The sequence below is a fragment of the Barbus barbus genome (genome assembly GCF_936440315.1).
Source record: "Barbus barbus genome assembly, chromosome: 38".
NCBI lineage: Eukaryota > Metazoa > Chordata > Actinopteri > Cypriniformes > Cyprinidae > Barbus > Barbus barbus.
Window position 1 is genome coordinate 10,798,503 of NC_136716.1, and position 22,949 is coordinate 10,821,451.

The following is a 22,949-nucleotide window of genomic DNA, read 5'->3' on the forward strand; positions in this document are numbered from 1 at the left end:
TTAGATATGGATGGACAGTCTGTCAGCCGTCCTCTCCTTTTGTGCCTAAAACTCTGTTTGCACTTTATGCAAAACAGTATTACCACAATATTTTCCACTGTTGTTGAAAAAGAGCCTGGAGTCCTAAAGCCACAGTCTTGTTTTCCTGATATTGAGTAAACCACCAATAAAGGAAGACTTTGTCCATCTAAAGACTTTTTGCTATAATCAGTTTAAGAAGTCGTGGCCTAATGGTTAGAGAGTCGGACTTGTAATGCAAAGGTTGCGGGTTCGAGTCTCGGGCCGGCAGGGATTGTAGGTGGGGGGAGTGAATGTACAGCACTCTCTCCACCCTCAATACAATGACTGCCCTTGAGCAAGGCACCGAACCCCCAACTGCTCCCCGGGTGTATATTCAGTTGTTAAACAGGTCTGTTAGGCCACATTCAGAAGTGTGCTGTATTTTAGTACTGTCATGTACGCCGACTGACTCCACACCATATTGCAATCCAACTGTTGCTATCTAAGATCTCTTGAGATAATTCCAAACATCACAACTAACTCCACCCTCACTGTCACCACCCAGATATCATTGGTAGATAATCATTGGTTTCAATATTTTCAATTACAATTGCTTACAGAATAAGATGCTTAGTTCATTGCTTTAAAATATGAGATATATGTATAAAGAAATTACAAGTGGCATGAAATGACCAGTTCAGTAAACATAGTGGTATGAACAAAATACTTTCAATGTGCATTCATTTGATACCCATACACATCCCTGCTCAAAGAGTGAACAGGCCCTTTTCATTTTTTTTATTTTTTTATGAAACTAAGGATAAACAGCTCTGTTCAATAGCAGAATAAAAATGAGGTTGCCTCAGTTATTGGACGCCCAGTCACTCAATTTTGTTGTTCTCTAATTAGGTGACAAGATCGGTGGCTGATTGCCCAGGGCAGATGACACTGCACTCCCAGCCTCTGCTGGTGTGTGGGGGGGACGGCTTCACCCACTCCAATTTCGACGGCTGCATCGAGTCTGCCCTGAAGGTCTTTGGGGTTCTGAAGTCTTCTCTCTGAAAGGGGGTTGGGAAAGTATGCCTTTATTTTGGGTTTTTGCTATGGAGGATGGCACATTGAATTAGATTTAAGCCCCTCCCCACTGGAAGATGGATGTACTGCACAAAGCACAGTAGAACTGTCTCGCCTGTGTCTACAGGCATACATTTTGTTACAAAAACCAATTATACTGTCTTTGCCGGATGCTGAGGATTAGAGGACAACAGAGCACTGTGCAAGTTCAGTTGTGAGATACCTCATGGCTTTCATACAATGTCTTGAACTACGGTTTTCTGATGTGTAGCAAATATTATGAATGCATTCAGGTACTGTCAGCCTTCTCCTGTGATAGTCTCAGATTAATAAAGTAATTAAAACATGCTTAAAATTGTCTCTCATGTGGGTAGTTGACATTCTGTGACGTGACATGCTATACTCCAAACTATTATGGAATTGTGCTTTTATCATTAAAATTCTAAATTATAATAATTCTAGTAATTAATATATCATTAATTATTATTATTTAATCATTAATCATTGTATTTGAATCATTTTTAATATTTACATTTTAATTATTTTTTAATAATTACAATAAAATATAACAATTCTTTTATACTAACATTAATACCTCGTATTGTTTGAAAGACTATATAAGATTAATATTGCAGTTTAATTAAATGTTTGTTTGTCAAATTGCAAGATCATATAAAATTAACTAGCAAAGGCAAAAAAAGTTATTTATAAATTATTAAAATCAGAAAACCTATAGCTATAACACCTAAAATAAAAAAATTCTCAGTAACAGAGTAAAAGTAAGTTTTAAATAATTGTGAGAAATAAAGTAATTATTTGTGTAGAAATCACAATTGAGAGAAATAAATATACTAAAAACTAAATACATTTATTTCATGCTAAGTACACTAAAAATACATTTACATATTTATTTATGTACTTAATAAAAATACCCTGCACTTGTACTTTTAGTATACTAAACTGGTATACTTAAAGTCTGCTGAATTGGAACATTTTGTACTTAATAATGCACTTTAATTGTGCAGAAGCAGTGCTGAAGTTCAGCTAAAGATATACTGAGGTATATTTGATTGTGCTAAAGTGGAACTATTGCAAGTATACTTCAGGTACACTTTAAATATCTTGATAAATTTTGATGTTTATTAAAATATGTCATGCATCAACCACCCTTGTGCAAGTGTGTGTTTTCTCTGGGTTTTTGATTGCATAGCCTGGGAAGAGCTCATAGATCATTTGTGCAAATCAGACCCATCTTGCATTTGGTTTTTGAGTGCAGGAGTGGGGGGAAAGTTGGCCCAGCTCGGCTGCCACCCCCTACTGCTCTGTGTGCAGTAATTCTGCTTAGATGAGCGAGAGCAGCCATTGACCGACTTGTGCATCTTAGTGCTGCTGCATCTGGGCCATAATCTGGGACAAAATGTTTGGCAGGCAGTCTGGAGAGAGAGTCGCTCGTAATCCAGCCGTAATTACAGCCTGGTGGGCCAGGGGCCCACTGCACAGCTGGGCCTGCCTCATTCTCTTTCTTGACCTTTCCCTTTCTCTCTTTCTTTATCAGTTACTCCCCCACTTCAAACTGCTCTTCTCAATACTAATATTAGCCTCTGTGACCTTACCAGGATTATATTACTCCCCTCCTGACATACAGCGCACTATATCGTCAATACAGCGTCAACAAACCATCTCAAGATGGATGGGTTAGACTCGACTACACTTCGCATTTATCATGCATCCAGTCGCTTAGCATGCTTTCTCTGTTTTCTAATGGTCTTTTTTTATATACAAATTCACTGCAATGACAGATATGAAGCTGATTCTGTGCATCTATACTATTGAAATTCGAAATAGGATCCATTTTCACTTTGACTTTTCACATAATCTCATACTTTCAGACCTACTGTATATATGAGTATATTTTCTGAATGTCTTTTATTTGTGTCCTGCTTTGAAGAGATTGTCCGTGTGCCGCTGTGATTTTTCAATAAAAAACAACCACCCATGTCTTCCACGTTAAACAAATACCAAGGCCAGGCTTCAGCAAGTATTCAGTAGTGCGGCAATACTTTCAGGAACAAAGTTATCAAGAGCAACATGTTGGAAAGGCAAGTCTCCAGCTTGCTTTGATTTAAAGGAATTAAAAAGCAAAGTTTTCACAGAAAAAGCTCATCCTTTCCAATTTATTATATATGAATAAAAGCCTTGTGTATGTCTTCGTCTTTCTTTAGCTGTGCTGGTCTGATCTGCTAGAAAGAAACAGAGAGTGGCAGAGAGAACGAGGGAGGCTTTATTATCTAATGGATACATTATTCATACAAGTCATCCTGCAAAGAATAGAGCTCAGCTGCCTGGGTTGCAAAAGCCTTGCCACAATGTTGCATCAGCCACCTCGCTTTCATTAATACGCACATTACCGTCTAAGGGTCTTTGATCTTTTTTTAGCAGTTGATAAAAAAAGAATGGGCTATAGTTGAACACTCCATTGCCGGGTTGAAATTGTTAATGATTTGATTTGGGTTGAGGATGTCTGTCCTGAAAGGCTGATGGACAGGCGTCGGGGTAATTATGAGCTGGCGAATGTCGTGCCACTCTCGTGCTACACAGTCAGGCAAAGCCTTTGTTTTGCTGCCAAGACTCGTTTCAAATGTTCCCGACTCCTTATGCTTCTTACTTTCAACCCTGTCTGAAATCTTCTTGCTCCCTTTTTCTTTTATCCTCTTTGTTCATCCCTGGTGACATTTCGTATGCTCCCTAAGGTCCCTCCAGACTCTTTCTCTTCCCCCTGACTGTTCATCAGTCCCCCCTTTCTAACCATGCACGCCGTAAAGCCGCAGAGCACATTGCCGCAGACATAGCTCCACTGACCTATTTTTATAGGCTATTCCGACGGAGCGTGGCTGCTGTGCATTCTGGGTATCTGATTTGCATTTTTGCTAAGTCACTGGCAGATGGCACCAGAGCTTGACGAGATAACGGTAGGCTAATCCCTACCCAATTGACACAGACACACACACACAATCCTCCTCGGCATCATACACAACCCCATCCCCCACTCTGAGGCAGATGAATGGCGATCATGTGTGTCCTCTTTAGGTAGACCCCCCCCCCAGAGCCGGATGAAAAGCGCTGGCATCATATCAGAAGTGCTTAGGCCCTCACTCACATTGAGAATGGAAAGACATTTGTAGCTGGATTCAAGGGCATCACTAATAAGATTTTTCCCCCTTCATATTTGGTTAGAGGGAGAGATGTTTTCTGGGAGGAAATGAAAGGAGATAGTGCTTGGGTTTAGGGATATGAGGATCCTGTGTGTGTGTGTGTGTGTGTGTGTGTAAGAGGCAGACAGGAGATTGGGATGTTTAGACTCCTCTCCCTCTCTCACAACTCTAGGGAGCTCAGGCTTGTTTAATTAGAGGGGTGGTGCTACGGGTAATGGCCGCTGACGTCATTGGCCCCTCTTCTCGCTCTCCCGCTTCTCCTCACAGGCCCAACAGCATGGCTTTCTCAGCAGTCAATATACCCAAAAGCTCTCTATTGATCTGGGAGGGACGGCTTCACTCACATGGCAGCGAACTACCCGTAGCAAAAGGCTGGAATACACTACATGACTTTGGTACAGGTTTTTTCCTCAATTTGGAGTCTGAAGGAGTTATCTCTAGTAGCCAAAAGTCAGAGGCAGTCTGTAGATTTTGGTCAGTCAGAATTGTCAGATTTTGAGGGAAATCAGATAGTGTATGATGGGCACAGACTTGAAAGTCAATCATTTAGCGTTTGATGTCCAGTTTTTCTCTGTAACCAGTCGGCAAGTGTATGATGCCTAGTGTTTTTGAATCTGCTCAGAACAGTCACATTATGTATTCCAGCCTTCAAGCAACCAACCCAGGCTCATTGGAAATACGTGCCTGTGGCGGCATTTCTGCGAAGTCATATTTCCTTGCTTATTTGCACGTTTTGCGACACTTTCAAAGTGCGTGTTCAGTTTTCCAAAACATGAATCTGGTAACATTTTATTATGTTGGTTGTTGTAAAGTACCACCCACACTGACTAAACCCTACCCTAAACCTAACTGATAGCATTAACAAAAGCAAACATGAGATAAAAACACAGTTGCTGAAGCAACCATGCCATTTTTTGCTTGCTTGTACAAGTCTTTGAGCTCTTTGACCATGTTTCACAGGTCTCGTACCAAAGCTGTACCATGTAAGCTACCGAGCAACTTTAAAGCAACATATATGGACCTAATTATGTGATTCAATCATCAAAATGTATTTGTTTATATCATGCGCTTTTTTGTAACATTGTATTGTACAAGGAACCATGCAAAAATAAGTATTTATTAATCGACAGTCAGACCTGTAACCATGGTTTGTGTGAATTTCAACTGGAAATTGCAGTGAACTAAAATGTACAGTATACGTAATGTTTTTTTTTTTAGTTTTGCAAAAATGTAGATAGAGGCATGTATACAGTGCATTGAGGTTGCAATCAACTTTAGCTATAAGGCTTAACTCTTTATCCACAGACACAGGCAACTCTAATTAGCCTAGCAAATCACTATGCCCAATTATGTTACAGTTCTTAAAACAACACATTTTCAATGCTACAATAGTTAGATTCACTACAAGCTAATAATAAAATGTGGCTTACTAGATTTGATGCTATTTTTACAATACCAAAGCTATCATTTTACTATCATAGTATGTATTTATTTATTCATTTATTTATCTTGCAAGCAGACCCTGCATCTTGCGTTCTTACTATAGTAAGCGAAAAACAGTATGTGAAAAATCCTATTAGTTCTACTGTGATTCTCAAGTGCACATCTGGACACTTTAAAGGGATAGTTCACCCAAAAATTACAATTCTGTTATTTATTACTCACCCTCATATTGTTCCAAACCTGTGGTTCATCCATAATTTTATGAAGCTATGAGAATACTATAACACCATTTTGGAGATTATCACATATGTAAACAATGTATGCAACGTATGTACAATATCTCACAGAAGTGAATACACCCCTCACATTTTTGTAAATATTTTATTATATCTTTTCATGTGACAACACTGAAGAAATTACACTTTGCTACAATGTAAAGTAGTGAGTGTACAGCTTGTATAACGGTGTACATTTGCTGTCCCCTCAAAATAACTCCACACACAGCCATTAATGGCTAAACCGCTGGCCACAAAAGTGAGTACACTCCTAAGTGAAAATGTCCAAATTGGGCCCAATTTGCCATTTTCTCTCCCCGGTGTCATGTGACTCGTTAGTGTTACAAGGTCTCAGGTGTGAATGGGGAGCAGGCGTGTTAAATTTGGTGTTATCGCTCTCACCATCTCATACTGGTCACTGGAAGTTCAACATGGCACCTCATGGCAAAGAACTCTCTGAGGATCTGAAAAAAAGAATTGTTGCTCTACATAAAGATGGCATAGGCTGTAAGAAGATTGCCAAGACCCTGAAACTGAGCTGCAGCACGGTGGCCAAGACCATACAGCGGTTTAATAGGACAGGTTCCACTGAGAACAGGCCTTGCCATGGTCGACCAAAGAAGTTGAGTGCACGTGCTCAGCGTCATATCCAGAGGTTATGTTTGGGAAATAGACGTATGAGTGCTGCCAGCATTGCTGCAGGGGTTGAAGGGGTGGGGGGTCCGCCTGTCAGTGCTCAGACCATACGTCGCACACTGCATCAAATTGGTCTGCATGGCTGTCGTCCCAGAAGGAAGCCTCTTCTAAAAATGATGCACAAGAAAGCCCGCAAACAGTTTGCTGAAGACAAGCCGACTAAGGACATGGTTTACTGGAACCATGTCCTGTGGTCTGAGACCAAGATAAACTTATTTGGTTCAGATGGTGTCAAGCGTGTGTGGCGGCAACCAGGTGAGGAGTACAAAGACAAGTGTGTCTTGCCTACAGTCAAGCATGGTGGTGGGAGTGTCATGGTCTGGGGCTGCATGAGTGCTGCCAGCACTGGGGAACTACAGTTCATTGAGGGAACCATGAATGCCAACATGTACTGTGCCATACTGAAGCAAAGACTGGGCCGCAGGGCAGTATTCCAACATGATAACGACCCCAAACACACCTCCAAGACGACCACTGCCTTGCTAAAGAAGCTGAGGGTAAAGGTGATGGACTGGCCAGGCATGTCTCCAGACCTAAACCCCATTGAGCATCTGTGGGGCATCCTCAAACGGAAGGTGGAGGAGCGCAAGGTCTCTAACATCCACCAGCTCCGTGATGTCATCATGTAGGAGTGGAAGAGGACTCCAGTGGCAACCTGTGAAGCTCTGGTGAACTCCATGCCCAAGAGCGTGAAGGCAGTGCTGGAAAATAATGGTGGCCACACAAAATATTGACACTGGGCCCAATTTGGACATTTTCACTTAGGGGTGTACTCACTTTTGTGGCCAGCGGTTTAGACATTAATGGCTGTGTGTTGAGTTATTTTGAGGGGACAGCAAATTTACACTGTTATACAAGCTGTACACTCACTACTTTACATTGTAGCAAAGTGTCATTTGAGGGGTGTACTCACTTCTGTGAGATACTGTATGCAGATACGTTGTTTACGTTCATATCAAACCATAAACAGCGTACCCACGTCGGTGCTGCTGACACAGAACAGCATATTGGAGGGTGAGTAATAAATTACATAATTTTCATTTTTGCGTGAACTATCCCTTTAATATCTCATGAGGCCACGGGAGAGGAATTATGAATGGCAGTGAAGCGACGCAACATGACAAATGTAGTATGTCAGGATTTCATTCATACTACACACATTTGTTAAAATGTAGTGATGAAGAGCAGCATTTAAATAAATATTAGCATATAATGTTTTGTAAAATTGTTGTAATAGCATTTTATGATCCTGTTTGTCCAAAAAAAAAAACTACTAATTTTAAAAGCTAGGCTGCTGTCATTCTTCTAAAAAATGCGGTTAAGTTAGTAGCTTTGCAACTTCTCTGTACTGATAGCAGCATGCCAGCTGTCAATCTGGTATCAGTAGCTACACATTAAACTGTCATTTCTGTCCACTGTCCTGCCAAAAGTCTGGCTCAGAAAGCTAGACATCAAGGTGATTTGAGCACAACCCGTCCAACTAGTGCAAGCCTCCTGCCTGGGCTCTTCTCAGGAATTGTTTTGAGAGTGCAGAGAGTCATTAACCACCCTTATGCTTTGCACAACGCTAGCAGGATCCGCGCCATCTGTAGCTTGTGAAATGGTGCCACACCACAAAGTAGGTCTTGTCAGGGAAATGTACGTCCCTATAGGATGGAAAAATCACAAATGAGATCTCTTTAATATCTCAATTATTTTAGCAGCAGCAAGAGTAATGCAATTGCTCCATACTCTTACAACAATTATTTTGTTGGTTTACATTTGTTTTTGTCTAAAAATACATTTTTGTTGCACTTTTGACCGTCACATTTTAAATTTGGTGCCTTAACGTATAAGGAAATTATATGTATTGCCACGTGGAGAAAAAAAAAACATTTCTTTATATATTCTATATTATGTTGCAATAAAATTATCGGTCAACCTGCATTTTATTTATGCCAAAGCCAGTTTTTACTGTTATTTAGCACCTGATGAGTGTTCATTTTGTACCTTTTAGGAGAAACATCTGCGAGAAAGTTGGTAATATAATCATATCTGAAAGTATACAATTTTTCTCTGGGTTCTTGTTTTTCCCTTGTTAGTGCCTCTTTGTATCACCTGCAAATCCTGTCTGTTGCATATTTGAAATGGTGAACATTTTACTGTAGCATCAAAGGTCTGGTTGTGTTGTCATCATAAAACATTCTCAGATCAGAGAGCATGGACAACAGATGGGCTCGGAGCTCCAGCATGTCAGGGATGGACAGGCACTGACCACTGCCCCACAGGAAGTGATGACTCAAAGCCCTCTGTTCAGTGCTGACGTACAGCCCAAGCTGTACAGGAACCTTTGTAAAGATCTCCTCTTTGTGTGCAGATCAGCAGCGTACACTGCTACCTTTGGGCAGATGCTGAATCTGTGGTTTATACGAAACCTTGAGAAGGGTTTTACAGTTAAAATAGGTTGTGCTGGAGGCTGTGTTGGAGGGTACATGCATGGTATGCACTTAATGAGTATTCGTGCATATGAATTGGACTCAGACGTTATGCAAGACCATATGTGTCTGGTATGAACTCAGTGACAGGTTAAGTGCATGTTAAATTGCCTAACCTCTCGTGAGAGGAGAAGAGTACTGAGAGGACTGGTTGTACATGTACTGCGGCAGTGGCACACCCTAACCCTTAACTTCTAGGGGAAGTGTGCACACTCACACTCTCAGGGGAGTGGAGTCATGTCACACACACAAACACAAATTAATGTCTGTGAGCCTAAAACACCACATGCCTCACTTACTGACTGCAGCCAGACAGTTTTACTCATTAAAGTTGTTCTGTTTTGCTTTTGTTTTTCTAGGTTAATTTAAGATTATAGGTTTGTTTTCCATTTAACTTAAGTTTGTAAAAGTTTGTTTTGTTATTAGCTAACAATTCTTAAAAACATGTCTAAAATAAAGTAAAAATGTCAGGGTGAAAAAAACTGTCCTGATATTATAAATGATAAATGCTATAAATATAAATGATTATAAAATGTTATGTGATGCAACTCCCCAAGGTATAATAATAATTAATAAATTAATAACTCTTTATTGATTAAAATAACTTAAAATATATAAAAGGCTTTTTAAAAAAGTTGTTTTAATTTATATATATATATATATATATATATATATATATATTCACACACACACTGACTTATTCAAGGGGTAAAGGAAGTATGTTATTTATTTACTATTTTCAGTTATTAAATTAAAACATTTTTTAAATATATAGAAATTATGCAGAATTTAGGGGCATTTTATCTTTATTGGACATTCAGAAATATATATTAAATGTTAAACTGATAAGTTCACCACCGGAGCATTTTTGTCACCCACATGAATTTCTGACCCTGGTCAGGACCTACTTTAACTTCCTGAAAGTAAAAAGAAGTTGGCCTACCAATGCGGTCTGAGTGCTATCTGCTCAGCGCTAGACATTTTACAGTCTTTCTCTCATTAATCAGCTTTATAAAGGGCCTGTGTGTAGAAGGAAGAGTGTGTTATTTGGCCAGAGCCATGAGCAGGACAATCTAAAGCCTTTTCAGCTCAGATTAGACCAGCGCTCTGTATTATAAACAATAGCCCTCCCCTAGTTGTAAATCTGTTACAGCTTTGGACTTTAGACTGCAGAAAAGAGGGCAGAAATCTGGGAGAGCTGGCACGAACACTTCTGCTCATTTTGGGGCTGAGTGGGGGAAGGGAGCGAGAGCCTGGGAGGCACAGCCAATCAGATGTGAGGACACGTCTATTGCATTGTTTTGATTGGTCACATACATTTCCCATTATTTTCCTCTCCTCAATGCCACAGAAACATTCAATATTCTCAGCCTGGTCTCATAGGCAGTGTATTATTAATTTAGATGTTCAAAGCTATATTGCTTTCAATAGAATGGAGCATGTATATTGCATTTCAGACAGCCTTGAGTATATTAAACAGTCAGACAGTATATGGAGAAGAATTCAATCGCTTCTGTTCAGTCTTCTAAAGTTTTCTGACACTGTCTGAACTTATCTGAACCCTAGTAGAATCCTGATGTACTTGTTTTGGTTGAGTCTATGATGAGAATATTAAACCCTAGTCTGAAAATTAAAATCATCTGTCAAGTACTGTATAAGGCTATAGAGAATTTGTTTTGTTTTGGTAATTAACTTGTGGGCACTGTAAACTTTACTATACCCATACTCGGAATTTGTGCTCTGCATTTAACCCATCCAAAGTGCACACACACAGCAGTGAACACACACACCCGGAGCAGTGGGCAGCCATTTATTCTGCGGCGCCCGGGGAGCAGTTGGGGGTTCGGTGCCTTGCTCAAGGGCACCTCAGTCGTGGTATTGAGGGTGGAGGCTGGACATTCACTCCCCCCACCTACCGGACCTGAGACTCTCTAACCATTAGGCCACAACTTCCCCATCATTTTCTACTGTTGAACATAGAAGAATATATTTTGAAATATGTTGATAACCAAATGTTTTCTGGTAGCCAGTGACTTCCATAGCATAGGGGGAAAAAAATACTTGGAGCCAGCAGCTGTTTGGTTACCAACGTGTTTTAAAATATCTTCTTTTGTGTTCAACAGAAAAATTATTTCTTTAATACAATGGTGGCATAAATCATAAGTTAACATTTCATTATATTTTTACCACACCACACAACAACCTTTTTGTAAAGTCTGTAATCTTAAACTTTTTTGAAAATGGTATAAAATGTTTTAAAAATCACATGAAACCAATATAAATGCAAAGATTACAAGAACTTGGCACATGTGTTTTAAACTAGATTTCATTCACCAAATCAAAGCAGGCACATTTAGGCCACTGTTGGATAAACAGCCTTTTGCACAAAACTCTGTTTGTTTTATTTTCCTTTTTCAACAGTAATGTTGTCATAGATACGGATGTTTTGGATTAGTCAACTAATGGACAACTTTTTCATGGCTTTTTGGTCATGGACTTTCTCTCGGTTTCTTTGACTTTTTGGATATTGAACCAAGGGGATTTCACAGTACACCTCTACAGTAGCTACTGCTTTTTGGGTTATAGGTCGGCCAAGAGGGAGTTTTTTTTTTCTGCACAAATTGTAGATAACACATTTTACCTACAGAATGGGCTTAAACCTGGTTACATTTGATAAGCAGAGCTGAAAATGGTCAAATTAGGTAAACCGGATGGCAATATTAGGACCAAGATTATCACAGTTGCCATAATAATGTGTCATTCTATTACAGAGCTCACACGTTTACTTACACATTCAGCAAAGCAGCACAGTTTAGGTATTCCTCCAATATTCTGTTAGGGATTTGTTCTGACCCCATGCTGTTAAGAAAGACACATTATCTTCATGGAAGTAAAGTAATTAGGACATGTAAGGAGGTTGGGGTAAGAAAAGGAAAGAATGCAACAGCATGGGAGGGAGAGTGACAGAGCGAGGGACTGTATCATGGTTTACCCGCTGCAGTGGCAGGCTGTGGCCTGCAGACTCTGGGGCTTTTATGGCTGTGGGAAAGGCCAGGAGGTCACCCAAATTTCGTCAGACATCATTTTTTTAGAGAAAGAGATTTCAGCATATTTTTTTCCTCCACATGCCGTGTTTACTTTCATCCACTTCCCACTGCGTGGCTCCACTGCAGTCTGGGGAATATGCGCTCTACGTTTTGCCCTGCCTTTGCCTTTGGTTGAGTGGGACAGATTCCATGAACATGGTACTTCAGGGGCTACATTCACACAGAAGTATGCTTGTTGTTGTTTTGTTTGCTTTTTTCAAGTCCACACATACCCTAGTAAAGATACATATATTTAAAATTAATTTATTTCATACTAAGTATAGTTCAGATCTGTTAACATATTTACTGACATATCGCTCAAGACTTACTGATATAAAAAATTATAATTAAACTTAATTGGGAGTACTACTTGTGCACAATTCATATTTCTTAATATTAAGCCTAAAATGTGTTATAATGACACTATTGATGAGGATTGTATGATCTTTGAATGATATCTGTATTTAAATGCAAGATATTTAAAGTGTACCTGAAGTATACTTGCAATAGTTTCACATTAGCACAATCAAATATATTTCAGTATATCTTTAGTTGGACTGCAGTACTACTTCCACACAATTAAAGTGCATGAAGTACAAAGTTAGTTGCAAGTTCCAAGTGTAATCTGATTTACGAAGAAATGAATCCCATGATTCGGTTCTTTGTATTGTATCAAAAAAACTTTACTGTCATGGATATATTTATATAAATTGTCTTTAACTGCAGTACAAGCTGTACATGCAATAAAGAGCTGCTTCATTGTTGACAAATAAAGAAATTAGTTTGTTTTGTTTCATGCAATAGATTGTAGGTAAATATTCACCTCATCCAGTGCTTTTTCGTTTTCTGTGAATGAATATATTTTGTTGTGTGAAAAACCCCTGCAGAAGATTCTTTGTGTGAGTGAAGTGTCCAAATGAATCAAACTGTTTCTGACATATTGCAAACCCATTTCAAGTCAAGTCACCTTTATAGCACTCTATACAATACAGATTGTGTCAAAGCATTAAACAGGAAAATAGTGTGTCGATAATGCAAGAGGACAATTAGTAAAAATTCAATTTTCCTTTAAAATCAGTTCACCTTTTATTCAGTGACTGATTAGATCAAAAGAGTGATTAATTCGCAAATCTGGCATCTAAACAATTTATCAGTCATATTTTACTCTGGCCCAGCTGTATTTCACTGGGGCTACTTAACCGCAGAATCTGAACTGCCCCCAAAGCTGAGTTTCCATAATGGCTTCTGCTATTTCCTGTTTATGTCTGTGAAGATGCTTTGACACAATCTATACTGTATAAAGCGCTTTAGAGAGGTGACCTGACTAGCATCATTAGCAGAAGCGTCCCGCTCTTGTAGATGGTCCTGGTAGAATCCTTCCTCTCTGGTGTAATGATGGACCTGGGAGATAGACTACTGGCATCCTGCTGCCTTTTTTGGGAAAAGGCAAGAAGAAGTGGTCTTAAGTTTCATGAGATGGGACATGGCTTCAACTTGACTGGAAATCTCATTAGCAAACAACTCAGGAATAAAAATGTGGTTGCTGGACTATAAAACTGAGGAGAGAATCAAAGAGACTCTTCTCACTCCACACACTAGACTAGACCCTCTGATCAGAGCGCCAAAGCCCAGCTACGTTTCCGATTCCCCACGGACATTAATATTAAAACAATCTTCCTCTCCGAGAAGCGGCATTAATGACCGACAAAGTAATTATCCTTTAGACAAACTGCAATCTTGACTTTCTCAGCTTGGTTCGGAGGACCCTGCGACCCAGGCATTGGTCGTACTTAGAAGAACCGTGTAGCGCTTTGATCAGTCCCGACTTCCTGCAATGATGAATCTCTCATTTGCTCTTGTCCCGCATCGAGGCCTGGATGAAAGTCTTTGGGGGGCGTTAAACAAACAGCGGTTCAAGTGGCAGTGGGGGTGGAGGAGTTGCTGAGTTTAGAGAGTGAGAGCAAGACGCTCAACAGCTGTTTTGATGGCTTACACAGATGTTTGTCATCCCTAAAGAGTGGAGGCTTTCCCACCTCTGCCCCTTCTCCTTTCACAGGCACTCACACCTGAGAGCGAGTGTGTTCATGTGTGAGAATAAAAGACAGAGAATAGGACTGGCCATTGAGCTGTGACTGATGGCAACATGGGGGAGAACAGCCACAGGGCGTCTGGAAAAGTGGGTTAACCCATATCTGGCCCCACTGCCTCTGCTGGGATAAACCGCACAGACCATCATAATCAGATACACGCAAAAGCTCATAAAAATATGCTAACATACATGTGCTTTTTTGTTACTTATAACTAGGCTATTCTAAAAGGTGACTAAAGCAGTATCTTAATTTGCATCCTAAGCAATGTGTCTGATATTGGAATTAGCATGTCCTGATTCATAGTGTATTGAAAAGATAATGATAGTTGAAAGCGTTAATTTAAAAAGAGTACTTGAGAACATTAATTAAAAAAGGACTGCAATGTATGTACTATTATTAAATTAAATATTTAGATATATTTAAATATTTTATGCTAAAGATTATATTTAACGGAGTAATTAAATTATTCGTATTTTTAAAGATATTATTAGTAGTAGTATTAATTCACAAAATAAAATAAAAAACTAATATTGGTCGATAATGATGGTGTTGATATATTGGGCGTAATGGCTAATATTGTAAAAAAGGAGAGAGAAAAAAACATTAAACTTTACTTGATTCATTAAGTGAACGATCAGTTGCTCCAGGAACCTAAATGCTGCTCTTAAAGATTTACATGATTAATAATCATTTTCATCTTAAATGGGTGATGTGCATCTGCTGATTTTATACTGTGTGTAATGCTAAAGTAAATACATGTCCTAAGAACTTTCTTTCAAGAAAATAATCTCTAAACAGAGCTGTCAGCCTTGTGGATTAAATATATAAAGTTCTTATTTTGCCATTTGTTGAATCACTCGAATGTGGTAGAGGTCAGATGGAGAGCGTTGTATTGATCTGACAGATGTGACACTGCCAAACCAGAAATCAAGACCTCTAAGCACCATGTGTTGTCATTTTAAATGCGTAATACAATATTTTTTACTTGAAATGATAATGTGAATCAAATTTATATCAAAATGATTTATTTGCTGCTTTCCACATTATATTTCATCTGAAACACATTGTAAACACGCATTTAATAAAGTTGCGGATTGTAAAAATTTCAAAAGTCGTTTGGCTTGCATTATCTGCACATTATTAAATTCATCATCATTCAAAAGCATCAGCAGATCTTGCTGCATGAAAGACTGTGACTGATAGATCTTCAGCGTACTTTCTCATCCCAAAAGCATAACATATGTTCAGTGCATAGTGTAAGGTGAATGCAGCAAATAAGTAGTTTGACTTCTGATTGGATAACCCATGTTTACAGCCGTTGCAAAATGCAGATGGTTATGTTTATGTGCCAAGTTGCTCTGTTGCTTGGCAATTGTAAGCAGACTGCATGTACAGCATCAAGTAACGTGTCTGTCCACAATTAAAAAATATACAAAAAATCAGAACATATTTGATGTTTAATATGGAATTTTTTTGTACTGCTTGCTATGGTCATGACTAGATAGAATTAAAATATTTACATATGTCGCTTTATGCATCTGATTAACAATATTAGGCTAATAAGATAAATTACTTTGTGGAAAGAATAAGTTGATGTAACTATTATGGAACACTTTTTTCATACTCCCATTGCCATCTGTTTTGTGGTTCCATTATTGGTATGCTTTTACATTTAAAAAAAATAAATGACATTATAAATAAATCGCTTTTGTGAAACAGATTGACTCTTTGTTTTAATCTTTTTCTTTCCTCCCCCTCCAGCCACCTCTCGCTCCCACACTAAACAACACGCTCTCTGCAGCCAGAGGGTCTGGTCAGCGGCCCAACAGATGGTAGTTAATAGGTTGGTTGTAAAGATACTTATTGTTTTGTTTCAGGGCTAAAAGGTTCCATCTCGCTGGTTGTTAATGTGGGTTATCCGAACTAAATCCGTGGTATTGTTCTACTGGCCATTTAATCTGGGTTTGCTCTCCCTGACTAAAACCTCTTTAACCCTTTCACATGCTCACGTATGTGCGTAAGACCCCCTCTGACATCCTCATTAACCCTTGCCACCACCCTCCACCCACTGCACACTTGACCTTCAGAGCCACTCTCATGTTTCTTAGAAAAAAGAGACTGAAAACGGCTTTAGAGTCTTTGGGAATAAAAGTCTGTAATGTTTAGCAGTTGTTATCCTCTAAATTTATTGAATAGTTGCTGTCATTATGTAATTCTCCCATGTTGTTTCAAACAAATATACTGTTATTTTTTTGGTTCATTCTATTCTAAACGTGGACACCAGAGATGCAATGTAAGGCAAAGGAACATGTATATGTACTAGTATGTTAGCATCCTTTAAATTATGAACAGCTTTTGTATGAAAAATTAGTTTGACTTGTTTTCTTATGGTTGATGCTCTTTTCAAACATGCACATGAGACCTACACGCGGTTTCTTTCTATTTTTGGTGCACTTGCAGTGAACTTTGAAACACACATGGATCGGGGAGGTTGTATGAATTGTCAGGGGAGTGCTGGAGTTCAGCCAGGACCCGAGTTCTTTCGGTTCATCCTGGTTTTAAGGGCACAGAGTCATGCACAGACCTGGCTCTGCTAATCTGAAATTACTTCAGTGCTGGGTGGTTGTGCTCATCTAGACAAAAGACAGTTTATTCTAATGTTTATAAGTCGATCATCTAATGTTCAAGTTTGTTCAAAACTGTTTTTTTTTTGTGTGTTTTTTCCGGCCAGTTATTCACCCATGTGTGTATGTTTATGATAATTCTTTATCAGTGTTAACTCAATTAATACATTTTATAATTTTATAAATTAATTTTAAATAATTTAAGATGAACAAATGAATTAATTCAAATTATGTTGATAAATTAATTTTTTATAAATAGTATCGCTAAAATATGTATATGACCTGTTTAACTGTCATTTGTGTATCTAGTTTTATTTATTTATTTACAAAATATCAAACCAAGTGGGATTTATAGAGGGATTGCACAAAAACACTTTTCACAAACGTTTGCTGAGATGATAATGACAACCTGTTCAGAATCAACTAAAAAGTATTTTTACTCATCAGATATTAGCTGATTATGTCTGTGTGAATATCTGCTAAACCAGTTTGTTACCAAATGGTTCAAATTATTCGTAAATGAATGTGTTTGAAAGCTCATCGGCCCCTCTAAAGAGCGTTGTAGGAAAAGGTTATTTACAGTATCATCACTATTTAGGAGTTTGAAGATAAACAGCACAAGTTCTGGCCCATTACCGTCTGTAACAGTTGAAACCTTCAGTTTCTGATGGTGCTTTATGGTCTGAAGCAGACTACAACACAAACACACACATCTTTCCGTCGTTACTTTTTTGTGGTATTTATCCACCTGCAGAGGCTGTAAAGGTCTGCTGCGTTGCTTCTACGCATTGCCTTCATGTGTGACTCATCCCATGACCTCTGGGAACACAAGAGACAGGCAGAACAAGAGAAGCAGTGTTGGCCAACATCTCACTGGCCTGAGCGGAGAGCACACAAGTATACAGGCCTCCTTCGGCCTTGTAGGGGGAAAAAAGATTATTTTCCTTCAGCGATAGCCGTGCCAAAGCAAACAGAGCAAATGAGCAGAATAAGAAGAACACACTGAGTGTACATTATTAGGTCAAACTAGTGAATGTAGAATTATCAAAATATTTCATGTTTCCGATTAGGCCTCCTTTTTGCATCTAATAAAACTAGCCAATCCAACAGCTGAGCTCAGCAAGAGATCCATGTTCAGATGTAAACATCATTCAGTTTTGATTTATGAAGTCTTTTAACATTAAGGTTTCTTTTTTGCAGTAATTTCCAGAGGTCTGTGCGTCAGACATGACCTCTTTCATTACTTCTGGAGGCAAGATGAAAGCGAAGAGATTCTGTCTGAATTATTGGAATCTACATACAATCATGGCTTTACTTAAGTGGTACAAAATGTTTTCCCATTTGTATGTCAAGCAGCAGCATGGGAAAATGGGAAAGCAGGCTAACATTTCATTTTGACTTTTTTTTTTTGTCAGATCGCATTTTGTCAATGCATAATTTAAAAATTAATGCTTACTTAGAAAAAAATACAGTTTAGGAGAAAAAAACTGAAAATGACAGAATTTTCAAATGTCCTTGACCCAAACTAAATGCATCATAAATCACGTGTAAATCAAAGTAAATGTTACTTGTAAAAAGTATATTTGTATTGTGCATTTCTCCAATTAAGATATATTTGTCAAAAAAGTGATGATCATTTTTTGCCTTTAGGATACATCAAATCCTAGCTATGACATTAATGAGTTCAAACTTGAGATGTGGTGGAAATTACATGTTTTGGTTTGTTGCACAAAATAAAATTCTCTTCATGTAAATTAATCATTGGACATTAATTTGTAGGACATTGTTAGGAGACAAATTAGTCAAACTGTTAAAAAGTATGTGCTCTCTAAAAGTCTTCAAGAAAGCCCTCCGACTGGATACAAAACTCAAGCCTCAAAGTGACTGAAAGCAGCAGTGTAATGAAAGATCACTTCTGGAGTTTTCTTTTTCATTATAATTTTCATAATAAAAACTTTGATGTCTCACCCACTCTATGGGTTGTTGGATACAGGTTTCTCCATCCTTGATAACTTACATGATCAGTGTTGTTTTTTTTCCCCTCTGCCCTTGTTTAATTTCCACTTCCTGCTTTATTCTTGGCTTAATCCAAACTAAAGACAGCTGTGCAGCGGAGCGAGGGGCGGGTTATATGAGAGAAAGTGACCTCTTCAACTGTTTTAACTGATTGTGGGAACCCGAGTGTGCGCTGGTGTGTAGCACTATCGATGCAAGGCAGCGCGGCAGCCTTGTTTCCAGCCTTCTGTGTGTGATTTCTGGCCAGGTTAATGCTCTCCGGCACTGGCTACAGGCTCTAGACCACATCAAGCGCTGTTTGGCAATTTAAATAATCACAAAATGCTAAATATATTATAGCACAGTTCTATATAAAATTATATATATACTGTATACTGTGTGTGTGTGCATTCAGTACTGTATACCCATGTAAAGCAATCTATACTATATAGCAAATCTGCTAAAAGACAATAAGACATTAAGATATTAAGGTATTAATTATTATTATAAACATTAGCATCATGATTTTCTGTAAAGCTATTTTGAAATAATGTGTGAAGAGTGCTATACAAAATAATTTTAATTGTAACTAAAGTACTGCTAAATTCACCATGAGCAGTATGTGTACTACTGCATGTACAATATGAGAGAAAGTTACATTTTATGCCTTTAAGGGTAATGTTTATCTAAGCGATAAGTTATTCAGTAAGCCCATATGGCAGAAGTGTTGCTATTTGTTTACCGCTTTTAAAATCGAAGGAAGTGACTAAACTTTTGTAAGGCAACAGAACCTGAAAAAAGAAAAAGTAGCTTGAGTAAATATAGATTAAGCACCCAAGCAGTGGGAAGAAGTGAATTTCGAGGGGCGAGGAAGAGAAAACAACTGACTCATTGAGGGTTCTGTGAACTTCGAATTTAAATATGGATCCTTTGTCTCTTTTTCATCTTCCCTTTCTTTGTTTTTTTTTCCCATTCGCATAAAGAGTTTTTGATCAAATGCTTCTGCAAGGTCATTCCTTCATAAAAAGAGAAAGAAGAAAGATTTTTATACATCCTCGGTTCATGTTGTCTATAGTGCAGTCTTGTGGAGAACTTGAAAGGCTTCGGTAGGGCTCCCCAGGGGAAGCTTCGACTCTGTGTCTGCTCTCTTCTGGCCTTGTTCTGGCTTCTTAACGGGGGAAAAAAGTGACTGTAGCATGTCCCCTCACCTCCACAGGGTCATTAAGTTCAGGGCACAGGGTGAGCCCTAAACAGGCTGGCCCAGACAGGACATCTATCTCTCCCAGCAAGGCTCTGGAGACCGCAGGGACCTTCTCCCAGATGGGCTTCAGAAGAACCCACTCCCATAGCAGATGTTACAATATTGTAGCCTGGTCTTTATGTCCAAGGAGTGGGTGGTCCAAGTATACTATCTCAACAACCGTTTTTGAGAATAGTTACTTTATAGCACGCCTTTACGCTAAGCTTTTATAAACTAATGATGTAAACTGCAGTCGCCAGGCTGTAACAGCATCTCGGATTCCAATATTTTAACAATTCAGAAAAATGAATTTAGATTTAACAGTTCAGAGAGGCCATGAGAGAGGATTTGTGAATGGTAGTTTAGCAACGCAACTGATGCCAGGTCACGTTAATACACACGTTGATACCAGAGAAAACTTACATTTTAGGCTCTTATTCAATTACTTATTCAAAAGAAGTAGCTATTTAGAAAGTATGTGATTTTGGACGCACGCCTGGTATGAATGATTTGTTTGGGAATCTGTCTGATCCAGTTCACAAGTTTAACTACTGACTCAATGATCCATTGCTGTTAGAGGGAACAATTTAAATGAATTATGACAACTCTCAGCCTGTTTCTATCGTAGCTTTTAAATGGCTTCAGATGACTTGATTTTGAAACTTTTGTGATTTTGTGTCATTTCTGGAAACTTTCATTGTAATTGCTTCATTTGCATGGAAAAGAGCAACCAGCGCATTATTAAAAATTCACTTTTTGTGTTCCACAAATGAGAGAATGTCAGTCAGGTTCAGAATGGCATGAGGGTTAATTTTTACTTTTGGATGAAGTATCACTTTTTTTTAAAGAAAACTCGGTAACACTTTAGTATAGGGACCAATTCTCACTATTAACTAGTTGCTTATTAGCATGTCTATAATATATTGGCTGTTTATTAGTACTTATAAAACACATATAAAGCTGATAATCCTGCAAATTAGGAGTTTATTGAGGCAAAAGTCATGTTAATAGCGAGAATTGGACCTTAAAATAAAGTCTGACCTCAGACAGGCACCTTGAGGGGTATTGGTTGCTATTAGTAATATGAGTATTAGTATTGCTTCAGTCTGTCCCTGTCTGTTGTGCTGCTGAGAGGTTTGCGTTTGTAGCTCTGCTTTTTTATTGAATCTTTACCTTACTTTCACTCTCTGTTGTTTAAAGTGATAATATATAACTTAATTCCCACCATATTTCTGGTTTTATCTATCAAACTAATCTAACTAATTTGATCGTTCGCTTTTTAAAACCGTGAGTGCAGCGCATCAGCTAGTTAGCTTGTTACTAGCGTTTCTATTCGCGCCTATTATTGTTTTCTTTTTTCTTTCTCCGTTTTTCAAGAGTTCATCAAACAACAGTGGTAAGTGGTAAGTGGTAAGTTAAGTTGGTATCATTCATCAGTCATGGTGAGTAATGGCTTCATCTCCTGCTATTGTTGTTTGCACTTCATGTCACATGTATAGTTTATCTCTCTCTGTCGGCGATGAGGGATTCACATGTGATAAATGCAGGGAAATAGTTAGGCTGCCAGAGAAGGTTTCAGAATTAGAGACACGTATCCAAACTTTAGTTGAGGATAGTAAGAATGTGAGGGCTGTAGATACTGCTTTGGATGCGACTAGCTCAGGGAGTCCTGTACAGGGGTGACTGTAAGGCGGCCTAGTCGCGGGTCAAAACACCGCTCTTCCGTTCCGATCAGAAGATCAGACAGGTTCTCCCCACTCAGTGAGGCACCCACTGAGAAACCGGATGAAAGTGCTCTAGTTATTGGCGATTCTATTGTACGGAACGTGAAAATAGAGACACCAGCCACCATAGTCCAATGTTTACCGGGAGTCAGAGCGCCTGACATATTGACAAATTTAAAAGTGCTGGCTAATGCTAAATGTAAATTCAGTAAGATTGTTATCCACATCGGCGCTAATGATGTTCGACTTCGCCAGTCTGAGATCACTAAAAATAATGTTAAAGAGGTGTGTGAACTTGCAAGTACGATGTCAGACACTGTAATATGCTCTGGTCCGCTCCCTGCTTACCGTGGCGATGAGATTCATAGCAGACTGTCGTCACTCAATGACTGGATGTCTAAGTGGTGCCCGCAGAATAACATAGACTTTATAGACAATTGGACGAGTTTTTGGGGCAGACCTGACCTGTTGAAAAGAGATGGTGTTCATCCCTCCTGGGGTGGTGCCGCTCTTCTCTCTAGAAATATGGCACATAGTATTAGAGTTTCGTACTTGACTAACTGGGGCCCAGGTCAGGAAGCAGACAGACTGGCTAAAACGACCATCTGCTAACCACCTCACGTCACAGAAGTCAGTTAATTCTCAGCACATGGAGACTCCTTCACCTAGATATCACACTATAGAGACTGTGTCTGTTCCCCAAACTAGAAAAAACAGAAAACATCCAAACCAAAGTAAGATGTTCAACAAATAAAAAATGTTTACAATACAGAGAAACAATTGATAAAGCGTGGCTTACTGAATATCAGGTCCCTTTCTATAAAAGCACTTTTTGTAAATGATTTGATCAATGATAATAATCTAGATTTGATCTGTTTGACAGAAACATGGCTAAAACCAGATGAATACATTACTTTAAATGAGTCCACCCCCCAAGATTACTGCTATAAAAATGAGCCACGTCCAAAAGGTAAAGGGGGAGGTGTTGCTACAATTTATAGCAATATTTTCAGTAT

At 38.7% G+C, this 22,949-nt stretch overlaps 1 protein-coding gene across 3 annotated transcripts in view; it reads left to right on the forward strand.

Annotated features, from left to right (window-relative positions):
* The window catches only part of LOC306857731 (renalase-like), a 38,667-nt gene extending 37,233 nt beyond the window's left edge, over window positions 1-1,434 (forward strand). For 2 of the 3 annotated variants that reach the window (XM_079397846.1, XM_079397848.1), the window contains exon 7: window positions 910-1,425. In XM_079397846.1, coding sequence (XP_079253972.1) covers window positions 910-1,062 — 153 coding nt within the window. In that variant the 3' untranslated portion in view covers window positions 1,063-1,425. Of the gene's footprint in view, window positions 1-909 lie in introns of all 3 variants that reach the window. The other variant, XM_079397847.1, reaches the window with a different exon arrangement.
* The last annotated feature ends 21,515 nt before the right edge of the window (window positions 1,435-22,949 follow it).